Source organism: Mirounga leonina, unplaced genomic scaffold, assembly GCF_011800145.1.
Source record: "Mirounga leonina isolate KUSES-001 unplaced genomic scaffold, KU_Mleo_1.0 Mir_150, whole genome shotgun sequence".
In the NCBI taxonomy this organism is placed as follows: domain Eukaryota; kingdom Metazoa; phylum Chordata; class Mammalia; order Carnivora; family Phocidae; genus Mirounga; species Mirounga leonina.
In genome coordinates, this window is record NW_023270374.1 from 16405430 (window position 1) to 16419940 (window position 14511).

Genomic DNA, 14511 nt, shown 5'->3' on the forward strand with positions numbered 1-14511 from the left:
AAATGAATACCAGGGGAAGACAGGTAAAGATGAGGGTGCATCATGGGTGTAGCTAGAAACTATGGCAGGAAAAGGATGGGAATGTAGAGAAAGGCTGGTGGGGGGTGGGGGCGGCGTGAAAAATAAAGGAGCGAGTCCAAGATGTCTGTAAACTTGATGGCCACATGCCACCCCTCTCTCAAAAGCGACCCCTCCCATCCAGTCCTACCTGGCCGGAAGGACGGTGGTCACCACTTGAGAGCTTGAGGGTTGGGGGGAGTAATGTTGGGGGAAACAGAGGGATCCTCATGGCAAGTTTCCGACAAGAATGAGGAGGAACCGTCCCCCTGTGTGGGAAAAAAAGGGAGGCTGTCATTTTTGTGGCATTGAAATTGATTTCTAATCATCGGTTGTTTCAAATTCTTGGTCTGGGAGCTCTCTTGGAGTATCTTCTAAAATGGAGATTTAAAATCTCCATATCCTTTGTCTATTCCAACACTTCTGACCACAAATGCAATGGGATTGGCAACTGAATTCTCCTTGGTTCTTGCCTGCCCTCTGTAGGAATTAGATGTGAAATATGATTGCAACTAGCAGTTTCAAGAAATTCTTTACAAAATCCCACTACTGTCAAGAAACTTGAAAAGAGATTGTATTGAATCCCTGACAGCAACTGAACAAAGCAGCCCAATGAGTCTGGGCCGAATGGCTATACTTTTCTCTCTCAAAGAGAGAAAACTATTTTTTAAATACATGAAGTTAGTTTTGTTAGCCCTCTGCATAACTCGTTTGTTAAAAAATTATGTATCAAGCACCAACTATGTGCCAGGCATTGTTCTTGGGTGCCTAGAACTCAAGAGCATCAGTGAGCAAAACAGTCCAAACCCCTGCCCTCCAATGTAAATGCAGCTTGTGTTCCACTGGGGAGGGATCAACACTGAATGACACACTTAAGAAAGAAGTAAATGACCTAATGAGATAAGGTGATAAATGCTCTGAAACACAGAAAGTAGAGCAGAATAAAAGGAGGAGGAGATACTAAGAATGGGGAAGTAGTGGAAAGTAAAGTGGTCATGGAAGGCCTCTTTGAAAAGAAAGTGGTCACAGAAGGCCTCTCTGAAAAGAAAGCTTTGAGCAAGGACTTGAGCCACAGGAGGGAGGTGCCCAAGCAGACCCTTGAGAGATGAACATTCTGGGCAGAGGTCCATACAACAGTCCAAGGTGGCATTGGCCTGGGTTGTTGGGTCCCAGCAAGGAAGCCAGGTTGGCTGGAGCAGAGAGCATGTCAATGAGGAAACAAAGAGGGGATACAGCAAAGTGGAGTCAGATCATGTTGGACCTTGTAGACTTTTATTTCTCAGAGAGATGGGAGCCATTAAAGAGTCTTGAACTGAGGAGTGAGCTGATTTATGTTCTAAAAGATGACTCTGTCTGCCCTGTTGGGAGTAGATTGTGAGTGGGCACATGTGGAAGTGGGAAGATCAGTTAGGAGGCTATTGAGAAATCCATTTGAGAAATGAGGGTGGCTTTGACTGGGGTAATGGCGCTGCAATTGGTACCTTAACAATTATAAAGATGTCCTAACTCTTTTATAATATTTTTCAAGTCCTGTGGTATTTGTGATCCCACCTAGAACAAAGTCCCAATAATCAATTAAAGAATTGCAACAGCTCATTATGTAGTTCCTAAAATCTAAGAACTATTAAAAAAAATATGTAAAATTCAAAGGAAAAGGAGAAAAAAGTCCTTTCCAGCCAAAGCTAGAAGACAACATAATCCCTATTCTCTCCATGTCACAAAACCATATACATGCTGTTGGCTACTATCTGAGACAGGATTTCCCATATGCTACCGTAATTTGGGAGGGGAAAATCCATTTTGATGCCAAAATAGTTAAACATGTTAAGTTCCCCTGATTGTATCAGGTTGTTTGTGTGTGAGTGTGTGTGTGTGTATGTGTGTGTGTGTGTGATGGTCACAGAGGGTATGTAGTGGAGAATCCATGCAAACTATCAGAAACATCATGAACTGTTTATTATTCCATCACAAACATTAGCAAAAGTTAAGTCCACCTCTATTGATAAAACTCTTTGAAATGTAAAACTCTTTGAAATATGGAAATACTACTTGAGCCTCGGTTTCAGCTACAAAGACAAAGAACTCCTTGTCAAATGCAAAGATTATCCTCAGCAAATGATTATAATAAATGTAGAAGACTTGTATCAATTGACATTTATTTACAAAAAATGCATAACCAGGACTCCAAGTGGTAGGTTTGCTACATTAACTTGGCCTTAGGCAGAATACATGGGAAACAGAGAATGTGACTCTTGCTTTTAGAAACTGCTTTCCTATTTTGAACTGAAATTTTCTTTAGCATTTTTCAGCTCAGTGATTGTGCATTTTTTCTTCTGCAATAACTTTTTCTCTGGTCTCTGCATGCTGCTTCATCAAATGTTTCAAAGCACCAGGACATTTCCTTTTTGGATATTCTACAGGTACATATTTCTCTTGGTTTGAATTTGCCATCTTTCCCATGAAAATGTTGAGGACCATGGTAAAATCAGGTAGTGGTTCCAGAGGTAATGAAATCTTTACATTCTTTGTCTTAAATAGTATTTAGGGTGTGTGTGTTTGACTATTTTTATTATTCTGGTTATACCAAAGCAGGGCTTTAAAAACAAACTAGAGATACATTTGGGAAAAAACATCCAATTACTATTGGCAAAATTCACATAAATCATGCACAATGGCAGGCACACAGAGTAGAAGTCAACCCAAAAGGTTTTGTGGGCCATCCGTGGTTGTGTGAACTCATTTTTAAGAGCAGATGAAAGTCAATGGGATTAAAGTCCATCTTATCCAAATTCCTGATGTTAATCTTAGTACTTTCTAGGAAGACTATGAACCCCATCAACATGTATACTCTCTCTGCTCTAGCAGGTGGTGAGTATTCTCTTTGGATCCCCTTCCCTCCAAACTATATACCCATCACTGCACTCCCACATTTACTTATCCTTAGGAAACAAAGGAAGGGGAAAGAAAGCTAATGGGGTAGAGAAAAGGGGGAGGGATCAATGACAACCATGTGAATCTCTCTTCCAATTTTGTTTAAATCTCAAACCCAGTTGCCTTACAGGGGCTAATAGATAACAGAAATTCATGAGGCAACCCGGGGAATGCCATGCAGGCCTAAGGTGAGCCTCTTCTCTGCCTTAGAGATTTGTTTACATGTTGGCTCTCTGTAATCATATAATCTAACTTTTTAAAAAATATTTTATTTTTAAGTAATCTCTACACCCAATGTGGGACTTGAACCCACAGCCCTGAGATCAAGAGTCACGTGCTCCAGTGACTGAGCCAGCCAGGTGCACTGATATAATCTAATTTTTAAAGAGAAATTTTTTTTTTAAAATAAGAAAATTTCCAAGTATTAAATAATAGCATGAGGGTTTTGTAATGTGCTGACTTGCCTAGGCTGAACTACATTTCAAGAGTTCCCTTTCCAGGTAGGGTGAGTTATAGGGGAGACTCTCCTGAGAGTTGGAGGGCTTGAGGAGGGAGGCAGCAGGCATCTGTAACACACACATGCTGTTGCAGATCTGTTGAATGGGGTCTGGAATCACTTTCCCTTCTCTTTGGGTCTTTCTTTAGTTGTTCCTCCTGCTGGGCCAGGTGTGTGTGTGTTCAGCTCTGTGATAAAGACTCAATCTTTTGCAGGTTCTGCTTCTCTAGGTGAACTCCAACCAATACAGATGTTAATGAATTCAAACATATAAGAAACACCATGTGGAGATTTTTTATTTCTGGTTAGGTTACTTGGACCATCCTTCTCACAGAAAACAACTAAAAAATCTGGATTCAAGATTGAAACTATTTTCTTTAAAGAACCTAAGAACCACAAAAATTTAAAGAATGATCAGGCCCAAACTACAGAACCTAGACGGAGAACCTAGACAGGGAAGCCACTTTTGCCCTGATGGCCTTTTGCTAATGCTGAAAATTTTGAATTCATCTTTTGAAAGCCTGGTAGGGTGGGGCCACAACTCAAAGCCTGTGGCCTGTACAGAATGAGGAATCTCAGGGGAAACTTTCCCTACAATAAGCCAGACATTCAAATTGTAGATTTGAAAATAAACCAAATAGCACTTATGGAATCAAATAGAACACAAAAGTTAGAATTAAAAACTCAGTGGAAAAGTAGAAGAGCAGTGTAAACAAAGAATTGGTAAATTAGAAAAAGGGTCAGAGAAAAATTGTCCATAGGGTAGCACAAAGAAACAAAAAGATGGAAAATATTGAAAAAAGTTAAAAGACTGAGTTGATGGAGTAAAAGGTCTATTTTATTTTCTATGTGAATAATGTGAATGAAGCCATTTTTGCAGACACAATGGCTGAGTTTCTACAGAAGTGAGGAAAATTATCCATCTAGTCACCTCAAACACGTATTTAGATACATTTTAGAAAAACTGCACAGAACACAAGAAAAAAAGTCCTAAATGCAAGAAAAGGAGGAAAAATGCAAGCTATTACCAGAAGAATTACACTGAGACTAACAGCTTCTCAATAGTAAGAGAAGCCTGAGGACAGGGGAATTTTATCTTCAATGTGCTAAAAGAAAATAACTGTCAACCTGAAATTTTATACCCAGTGAAAGTATCCTTCCAGAATGAAGGTAAAATAAAGACATATTCAGACAAAAATGAAAACAAAACCAAAAACCCCAGAGTTTGTCATCAGTAGACTGTATAAAAGATCTTCTAAAGGATGTAGAAGATAATGGTCCCAAATGGACAGTCTGAGACACAAGATAGAATGCTGAACAAAAAATCTTGTGAATATGTAGATAAGTCTAAATGAACACTGACTGTATAACATAGAATAAAAAAGTCTTATTTGTTTAGAAATGTGTACACAATTATTAATAAATTTCAAAAATAAATCATAAGGAGACAGAGTCAAACGGTTCTAATGTTCTAGTATTGCCCAGAAGGAGACTCAATGTATCCAAGCTTTACATTCAAGAAAATAATGAATAGCTACACTTTTTAAAAAGGTAATTATTCACATTGATCAAATGAAAAAGAAGTTTCTTTCACAGAAAAAAAACAAAAAACCCAAATCATTGGGTGGGTCTACCAAGACTTGACAACGAGCAAAACATAGTTAATGGGCAGCCAGTTTGCAATCTCTGGTCTAGCTTCATTGAGAAGGTCCAATGGGTGATGGCAGGGAGAAACCACATTTCCCCATCGAGTCACAAAGGATCAGGGAATACACAAATGAATCATGTAAGGAAGAAACTTTTACTTTAAATGCCCAAGTCTCTTTCTCCCTGAACACTGGGAAGGCAGGACTGAAATCACAACATTGAGAGTTCTGTCTCAGGGCCCAGTGGTAGGTCTGACAAGACTAACTTCACCCAGAGGGATGAGTCACTCATCCTGTTCATTCTAAAGATGTCAGGGAAATGAGGAAAATCAGTCTATATTCCCCTGGTAGAGGAAAAATAAATAAATAAATAAGAGCCAGTAGGCCACATGATGAAATGTTCTTCCGCTTATAAATTAAAATGCCCTAAAGCTTCCTGGAGTTCTCTCTTATTGATGAGCTCAATTTAAAACAGTAAACCTGTTTTAAGAAGCATCAAAGACAAATTAAATGCCAGAGAAAAAGTAAATTCCACATTTATTGACTGTTTTATGAGGTTATGGAAACGGTTCATTAAAAAGACCCCTTAAAAGATGATTCTTCTTGTAATGAGAGCCAGTAGCTGCGAAGTGATCAATATACATTGGAATATTTGCAGCAGATTCAGGGCAACTCTGATTAACGATGCTTCAGCATGTTAAAATAAATCTTTTTGAAGTGTTCAGGAGAAAGGCAGAATGTCCTTTTTATAATGAATCAGTTTAGAGTTGAACGTGACCACAGAAGTTATGGTTTCTCTCTACTGGCAGTTGGGTTGTGAGTTGTTTCTATCACCCTTTGTACACATATACCCTTTTCCTATTGGCTTTGGCAAATCCAGGGATGGAAATCCCAAGGAAACCAATTATGTCACTTATATAATTGGTGGGGTTTATTGCATCCATCTTAAGAACTCTGTAGCTATAGATTTCATAAAAAGACAGACCTGGAACAAAGCTGAAAATAGCATACACTCAGGGATTGAATAAAATATTTCACTGCTAGGATACATGCAACCGAACATTTCTTCAGAATTTAGAACTTTACTGAAAAGGAACTAAATATTCTCTTTCAAGGATGTCTACTGTTGTTTGTAACTTAAGAAATTTCAGATGGACTTATGTACAGGAATGCACAGTGTAAGTCTACATCAAATTGAGGGCCAAAATATTGATCTATTGCATAAGTTGCCTCTAGAAATCACCTACTTCCATTTTCCCCAATGCCCTCAAAAATTACATACAAAAGGGATAGACTCATTAATCTCTTTTTTAGTGGAGAAAAAATGGACTCTACATATGAAAAAGGCTTAGTGCATGTCACAAAGTTGGATATTCTAAAATAAATTTTCATACTGTGGCTGGCCAAATTTGGTTCCCTACCAAATATGTGCCAGTAGGATGGACGTTCTTGGTCTAAGTGTGGAAATGAAATGGTTTTGACTGAGGCACATTGTCTTCTGACTGCTCTATTGGAGGATGGTAACAATTTTAGGAACTTAGTTGATTGATACTTACAGATCATAAGCCCATGGATGAGTAAAAGGTTAGAAGGTTACACTTTGAATTAATCTTCATATGTAGCTTGCTCTACATCCAGCCAGAACTTGCCATTGAAGAAGTGTTGTCTTTCAGCAATTGGCTTTTCAAATTTCTTTTGTTAAAAAATACTTGTTCGATTTTAAAAGAGTTGTTTGGTTATCGAAGGCTTGGAAAATTATGCAGCTTGTGATTGTGGTTCAGAACAGCTCAAAATAATAATACTAGGAGAATATAGGCATGTAAAAATAGCTTCCTCCCTGTTTTGGAGGAGGTTAGGAACATTAAACACATTATTACATTAGTTAGAATAAGTGGACAAAGAGAAATTAAGTGATTATATTTGACATGTTGGTGAAAGAAACTGACAAACGGGAAGAAATATGATGCCATGTAGTGTATATTTTTGCTGTAAGCAAAAGATTAGCTATTATTGGTTTCAAGGTAGAAAACTGCTTATTGCATCTTAAAATACTTGAAGAAGGAACTCTACTCCCCTCAGTAACCTCTGGCAAAGTTTGTCATGTGTCCTCTTCATAGGAAGGTTGCAATTATCTTTAATATTACCACTATAGAGTCAACTCAATTACTTTGTCCAACATTCAGTGATGTAACAGCTCATAAATTTCTAGATGTCATAAAATCATTCCACCTTCTCATCTTTCTGATTGAATGCAAGTGACTCCGTTAACCTCTTTTATAAACACTGCTGTTCAGTTTCATTCCCTTGAGTTACTATTTTTTCTGTATTGTTTCTGCTTTTGTTAATTTCCCTCATATCTATGTTGAGCTTCAAAGGCCATTCTGATACTGGATGTGAAGAGGGATTATTTCAAAGCCAATGCTATCCTATTTCTGGTCCACAGCCAACAATTACCAGGAGCATGGATGAATGCTACTCGGGCCTGGACTTTCACTTGCCTATATTTGCTGCCCTGTGCTTTGTTCTTTCTCCACATAACCTATAGTTGATCTTATTCACTTCACTGTTTATTATTGTTCCTTCTTATCACAGACATTTCTTTTGATTAGCCACTGTGTCCTACAATATTAACTGTCATGATTTCTTAGTTTTTGTTAAAATCATGGTTCCCAAGCACAACATTTTTTAAGCCTTGAAGAACACCTCTTAAGAAATGCTTTTGTTTGACATGAAATAAAAAATCTCCAGGCAATCTTCAAATCCGGACACAAGATGATCATAAAGGCAACATGGATGAAAAGCAGAAAGATATCATTATGGTACCTATTTACAGTCATAAAGAAGGCAACAGAAATAAATGCTGGTGAGGTCGTGGAGAAAAAGGAACCCCCATGCACAGTTGGTGGGAATGCAAATTGGTACAGCCACTGTGGAAAATAGTATGGAGGCTCCAATATATCCACTACTGGGTATTTACCCTCCCCCCAAAACCCCAAAACACTAATTTGAAAAAGTACCTGCACCTCTATGCTTACTGCAGCATTATTTGCAATAGCCAAGATATGGAAGCAAACTGAGTGTCCATCCATAGATAAATGGATTAAAAAAAATTAGGTATATTTATACAATGGAATATGACTCAGCCATAAAAAAAGAATGAGATCTTGCCATTTGCAGCAACATGGATGGAGCTAGAGGGTATTATGCTAAGGTAATTAAGTCAGACAGAGGAAGACAAATACCATATGATTTCACTCATATGTAGAATTTAAGAAACAAAACAAATAAAAAAAAAAAAAGAGAGAGACAAAAAATCCAGACTTTAAATACAGAGAACAAACAGGTAGTTGCCAAAGGGGAGGTGGATGGAGGAATGGAAGGGGATTAAGAGTACATTTATCATAATGAGCACTAAGTAATGTATAAATTGTTGAATCATTATATTGTACACCTGAAACTAATATAACACTGTATATTAACTATATGTCAATAAAAATGAAAAAAAATAAAAATAGAATAAATAAACATAATACCTCCCAAAGGCCTTTTCTCCATATACCATGACTTTGGGGGTTAGAGCTTCAACGTGAATTTTAGGAGGACACAGTTCAGTCCATAGCACCATTTGATTCTGATTATTAGCTATATTTGGACAGACTAAACTGATCATGTGCAGACAGGCTCAGAATTTTGCAAACAAAACAAAACAAAAATGAAGGCAAAAGAACTACTATAAATTTATAGAAACACTTCAGATCTCTTGCTAAGAGGCCAAAAAAGAAGAAATGGGAAATTGTTATAAATATGGTAGTGGCACACACAGTTAATTACCTACTTATTTGCTATTTCTATTTCTTTGATAAGAAAACATCAGTTTTGTTCAGGTGCCTGTTGACTATGACACTGAGGAGAAGCTGGACTCCCCTCCACCCCTTTGAGTGAGCCTTAATTGCACTAAGCGAGTCATGCAAATGACACTCTCCTGCCTATGATTGGTTTTAGGAATGGGTATATGGAACAATCCTAGCCAATGGGGAGAAGGGTATCAGGAAGATTTAGGAAGGTTTTCCTTAATCCTATAAGATGAAGACAGTGCCTTTTTTGCCTTTGAATGGTTTTATGTAATGTTGTGATGCATGGAGCTATGGCAGCCATCTTGTGACAACAGGTTTACAGCTTAGGCATGAAAGGCAACAAAGTAAGATGGCATGGTGGAAATTCTACAAATACCTGGATTCTTGATGAGGTTGCTGAGCTGTTAGATTAACCCATCCTCAAACTCTGACATGTCTAAACTTCCAATAACAGGACTTACTAAGTTTATTATTGTGTAAGCCAGTTTTAACTGGGTTTTCTGTAAAATTGCTATAGAATGCACCTTGACTGATAAGTTGTCCAACACTTATTCTTCTAGTGCTTAGTTATATCCAGTGTAGAAGTTTAAAGGTGCTTTAACACCTACCAAAGTTGATTTTAATCATGATGACCTACCACAGTAACAGAATCTTTTTAGGGTTTTTTATACTGTTACATAACTGAAACACATTTGTGATTGCATTGTATCTATAAGACAAGTAGCTGACATTTTTAGACCAAAAACAAAACAAAGCAAAATAAAACTCTGTAGGAAGAACAATGTCTCACAAGAGAGATTTTTTTTTTTTTTTAACATAAAAACTGGTTAATGAGATAGCAATTTTAACCAGGGTATATTATGTCAGTGAACAAAATAATGACATGTGAATTCAGACAGCATGGATTGAAAATGTATATATTTGAATATATCACCTGGGACTGATTATTAAGGTGTTAATGCATTTCTTAAATTCTAGTTGGACCTGGATCTTTTGCTCCAAACATTTTGAAAGATCAATCCTAAATGGAAAATATAGCAATTTCTGAAATTATCTTAAAACTATTACTAATGCATAATCAACCCAAGATGATGGCTAAGAATATTCAAATTGCATGTTTACATGAAAACCATAAAAATTAGCAGCATACTTAAGTAATTATTAATTCTCAGATTTTCATTACTGCTTCATCTATATTGCCAGGCAACATAGGAGTTAAAAATATTAAATAAATCTCTAATAAATACAAAAGGAGAAGAGCAGAAATAACCACAAAAATATATTTAGAATTATCCCCCAAAAATTCTATAAGAAGTAAATTGATGAATGGATTATACCATGAAACGAAAATAACACTTTTAAGCTTTAAGCTTTAAAAATAACACTTTTAAGGTTCATAGAGTACTTGTATGGAATAGCAATACCTTTTAGAGTAGATATTTTAAACCACGCATAGAATAATTATAAAACTGAAAAGCGCATTTTTCACAGACAAATATTCAGTGATGAATCAAAATGTATGTAATGATCTAAAATCAAGATGCTGTTTGCCAACCTAAAAGTATTTGATTCACAGATGATCAGTTTGCTTAAAGTTAATATTCATGAATTTGATTTTGACCAAATAATAAGGATAAGGTAATTTTAAAGAAGAGCTACAATAAACTATTACTACAGGGGGAAAAAAGATTTGTTTTTTTTTTCTGGTTTATGAGAACATTTTTTGGATAAAAAACCAGGGTGATTTTGGTACAGGACATCCCCTGCTGGACAGAGTCCACCATTACAATATTTTATCAGAGCAGAAGAGGCTTAGCTAATTCCTCTAATTCTCCTATTCTGGCAGGGAGAGAGGGAAGGTACTTCAAAGATACCTGGAAGCACACCTCACACTAACTGCAACCAAGATGTCAGGAGCTGGGTTCCGAGCATTTGCTATGTGTAAAGCTCACCAGCTGATGATAAATATGTATTGAATATTGCTAGAAAGATTTTCACCATGGCTGAGGAAGATAGAGGAGTTTACCATGTAAGAACAGATCTGAGACTGTGTGCAAGGTACATGACCTACAGAGGTCTTATTCTAATTGAATGGAAAGAAAATGAAGTTATTGTGTATTATTATTTGGTTCAGTTTACCTTGGGCTTTTCGTCCAGGATCTGTTGACGTATCTCCTTGTGTTTCTCTACAAGTTTTTCTTGCCGTTTACTTTGGGCCTCTTCTAACTATAAGAAAGTTACAAAGAAAGTAATTTTCATCTGAACATTCAAGGGAATGTTTCCAGAAAAACTTGAACGCTTTTCAGATCTATGGCGTACATTGAATTATTTCATATCCTGATCAAAAACTGCCCTTACAAGTGTAGGAGACTGTTGGTAAGTGTTGGTCCTCAGTGATGGGGCACAGGGTGGGGTAGGGTGATCTATAGATTCTGCTTTTTTTTACATTTTTGTTAATGTTTAGATGAGCCTTTTTATATATAGGTTTGCAATTAAACTTACAGAAACATTGATTACAGAACTAAAGCAGCTCTTCTGGGTGCTGGTGATAAATGGATACAAGGCATGGCATTTCCCTTCAGAGGCTCACACTGTGCTTGCCAAACATTTGTACATGGTTTGCAAAACAGAGAGAGGTTAACTGACGTACCCTCTTGATGTACTGCACCACCTCTTGGATGTACGACCGGATCATCTCTGTCTTTTCCCTAAGAGCAAATGACAACTAGATTATTATATGAGATCATCCTAGGTGAATCTCAGACTTTCAGGTGGAAGTTCACACAACTTTCCACAATCTCATCGCTACTTCAAGAAAGGTACAGTCTGGGCGCCTGGGTGGCTCAGTTGGTTAAGCGACTGCCTTCGGCTCAGGTCATGATCCTGGAGTCCTGGGATCGAGTCCCGCATCGGGCTCCCTGCTCGGCAGGGAGTCTGCTTCTCCCTCTGGCCCTCCCCCCTCTCATGTGCTCTCTCTCATTCTCTCTCTCTCAAATAAATAAAATCTTTAAAAAAAAAAGAAAAAAAAGAAAAAAAAAGAAAGGTACAGTCTGCCCAAGGGCAAGCAAGCTAAATGCTGGGAAGGTTGCCCGACAGTATGGGAACTGAGGACTGGGTTTTTTCCTAAGGGCAACTCTTTACTCCATCTTTATCTGAAAAATCCCTGGGTGTGCCTTAGTCATTTATTGAACTGCTCTTTGACTTCCATGTTAAAACCTTTACTAAAGGGATCTTTTGAAAGGTTAATTAGAGGAGAAATTTCACAGATGTGTCTTTAGGTGGTTAAGAAGCTGTTTCCTGAACAGAATAAAATAATCCCCAGGTGACAGGTGGGAGAGAAGGGGTTCTTTCTCCTTACTCTTCCATTTGACTTTTGTCTTTGGATTTAGCTTCTGTTATCTTCTCCTGCCTTTTTTTGTCCATTTTCTTCTTTAATTCCTTCTTCTCTCTGAAGTCAAAATGTAAGTAAAAGGGGAAAAAAAAAGATAAATGAAACGGCAGTTTGTGTGCAACACGTTTATAGACACAAACCCATTGTAAAGAGAATGCAGGCTTACTTCTCACAGATTTCTTTGAGCTTCTTCAGCTGATTGTTCTGACATTCTTCAGCAACATCCGTCAATTTTTGAATAAGCTGGGGAAAGAAAATGTGTTTGCTGTTTTACATGATCTTAAACAAAGCACCCTCTCCCCTGGATCCCCCAGACAGCGGTATCTGGAGTTAGAAAAGCTCTGATTGATGTTTAACAATAGTTAAAATTACCAGGCATCTACCAGGCAAGGAAGACATGATTTAAAACCATCACATTATCTAGGTTTTAATATGAAAGTCTTCTTCTTCTCTCCTTTTAAATTAAACGGATTCCTTAGATTATTGTGCTGGTTTCTGCAGCTTGGCTCGGTGCAATGACAAGTAACATGGAGGCTCAGTTTCCAGTCCCCACTCTAGGACATCAAAAATATGATTTTGGTCAAGAGTGCTACATTTTCTGAACTTACAAGTTCTGGGTTATAAATGGGATGATCAATGCCTTTGTCTCTTGGAGATATAGACAATTTTGAAGCTCAAAATCATATGAAGATGGTATGAATGTAAGTTATAATCAACCGTGAATTGGAATTCTTGGTTTCCACCTAATTCATGTTTAATTGCTTCGAGGACCATGAGTTGCCCACCTTAGATAGAAATCGATATTTGCGTCCTTGTGTAGGTAACTTCCAAAGACCATCACAACTTCTCTTCTATGGTAAGGTACCATTGAATTTTCATACATGCCATGAAAGCAATTCTTTTACTGTTTTGCATCTATTTTCTTATCAAACCAAGCTTCCAGAGGGCAGCAACTGTGTCTGGATTTGCATATCCTTGGCCCTCCACACCTCCTAGTGTTCAGTAGGTGCTCAGTAAATGCTTATCAGTTACATGAGGGTCATTTTGCCCTCCAGCCCCATCTTTTTCTCTTTTCCACATGAAGAACCTATAGAACCTTCTGTCATGACTAAGGCAGCCGTGGTAACTGGACTCCATCCTTCTGACTAGAGCCCCAGGCAGATGGTGTGGGCTTCCTCTGAAAGCCCCCCACTGCTGTTTGCCAGTGATGGAGATTCTCAGATACAGCAGAGTAAGTTGACCAGTTTAATATAAGTGGTTGCTGCAACAGGGACAAGGCAATCTAATCAAAGTCCCAGCACTTTCATTGCTAATTTACATCTGGCCAGCACAGTTTGAAGAGTTTTAAGTGTATTCAATTCCTATTCGATTCTAAGAGCTGCACTGTGAGGTTGTGCTTTTATCTTTGTTTTACATAGGAAGACATTGACATGTGTGGTTCAAGTTCTGGGCTCCCAGCCACAGAGGTGGTAAGTGGCAGAGCTGGGTACAAACCCAACAAATCAGGCTTCGTGGCTTGTGGCCTTCACCACTACCCCATGCTCTTTTCATTATGATTTTATAAATTATTAAAAAAAAAAAAACAAAACCTTGCTTGGGGCGCCTGGGTGGCTCAGTTGTTAAGCGTCTGCCTTCGGCTCAGGTCATGATCCCAGGGTCCTGGGATCGAGCCCCAGATCTGGCTCCCTGCTCAGCGGGAAGCCTGCTTCTCTCTCCCCCACTCCCCCTGCTTGTGTTCCCTCTTTCACTGTGTCTCTCTCTGTTAAATAAATAAATAAAATCTTTAAAAATAAAATAAAATAATAAAAATTAAAAAACCCTTCTTATGTAAGAGAATAAAAACTTAAGGGAGAAATTCTTTCAGAGAACTACAATAAGGAAGGCACATTAACTTAACATTAATGTGAAATTTGATGCATTCATCTGTGAAGTGGATTAAATCTGAGCAAATATGAACTGGGACTTGGATCAGCAGCAAACCTATTTGATCATTCAAAAGAGACTGCCTGATCATGACCATCACAATTAAAGAAATCATGAAATATTACAGCTTTGTAGTGCCATTTATCAAGCTGTCTAGACATAAAATGTCAGTGTGCAAAGACTCTGGAAATTTCCTCGAGGATTCCTGCAATC

The 14511-nt window shown here is 37.8% G+C and overlaps 1 protein-coding gene across 4 annotated transcripts in view; it reads right to left on the reverse strand.

Annotated features, from left to right (window-relative positions):
• The window catches only part of PLCB1 (phospholipase C beta 1), a 681734-nt gene that overhangs the window by 77335 nt on the left and 589888 nt on the right, over positions 1–14511 (reverse strand). For 2 of the 4 annotated variants that reach the window (XM_035005858.1, XM_035005859.1), the window contains exons 28-32: positions 12542–12618; positions 12343–12432; positions 11635–11692; positions 11124–11210; positions 209–326 (exon numbers count right to left, since the gene is read on the reverse strand). In XM_035005858.1, the coding sequence (XP_034861749.1) occupies positions 228–326; positions 11124–11210; positions 11635–11692; positions 12343–12432; positions 12542–12618 (411 nt within the window). In that variant the 3' untranslated portion in view covers positions 209–227. The remainder of the gene's footprint in view (positions 1–208; positions 327–11123; positions 11211–11634; positions 11693–12342; positions 12433–12541; positions 12619–14511) is intronic. The other 2 variants (XM_035005857.1, XM_035005860.1) reach the window with 1 other exon arrangement.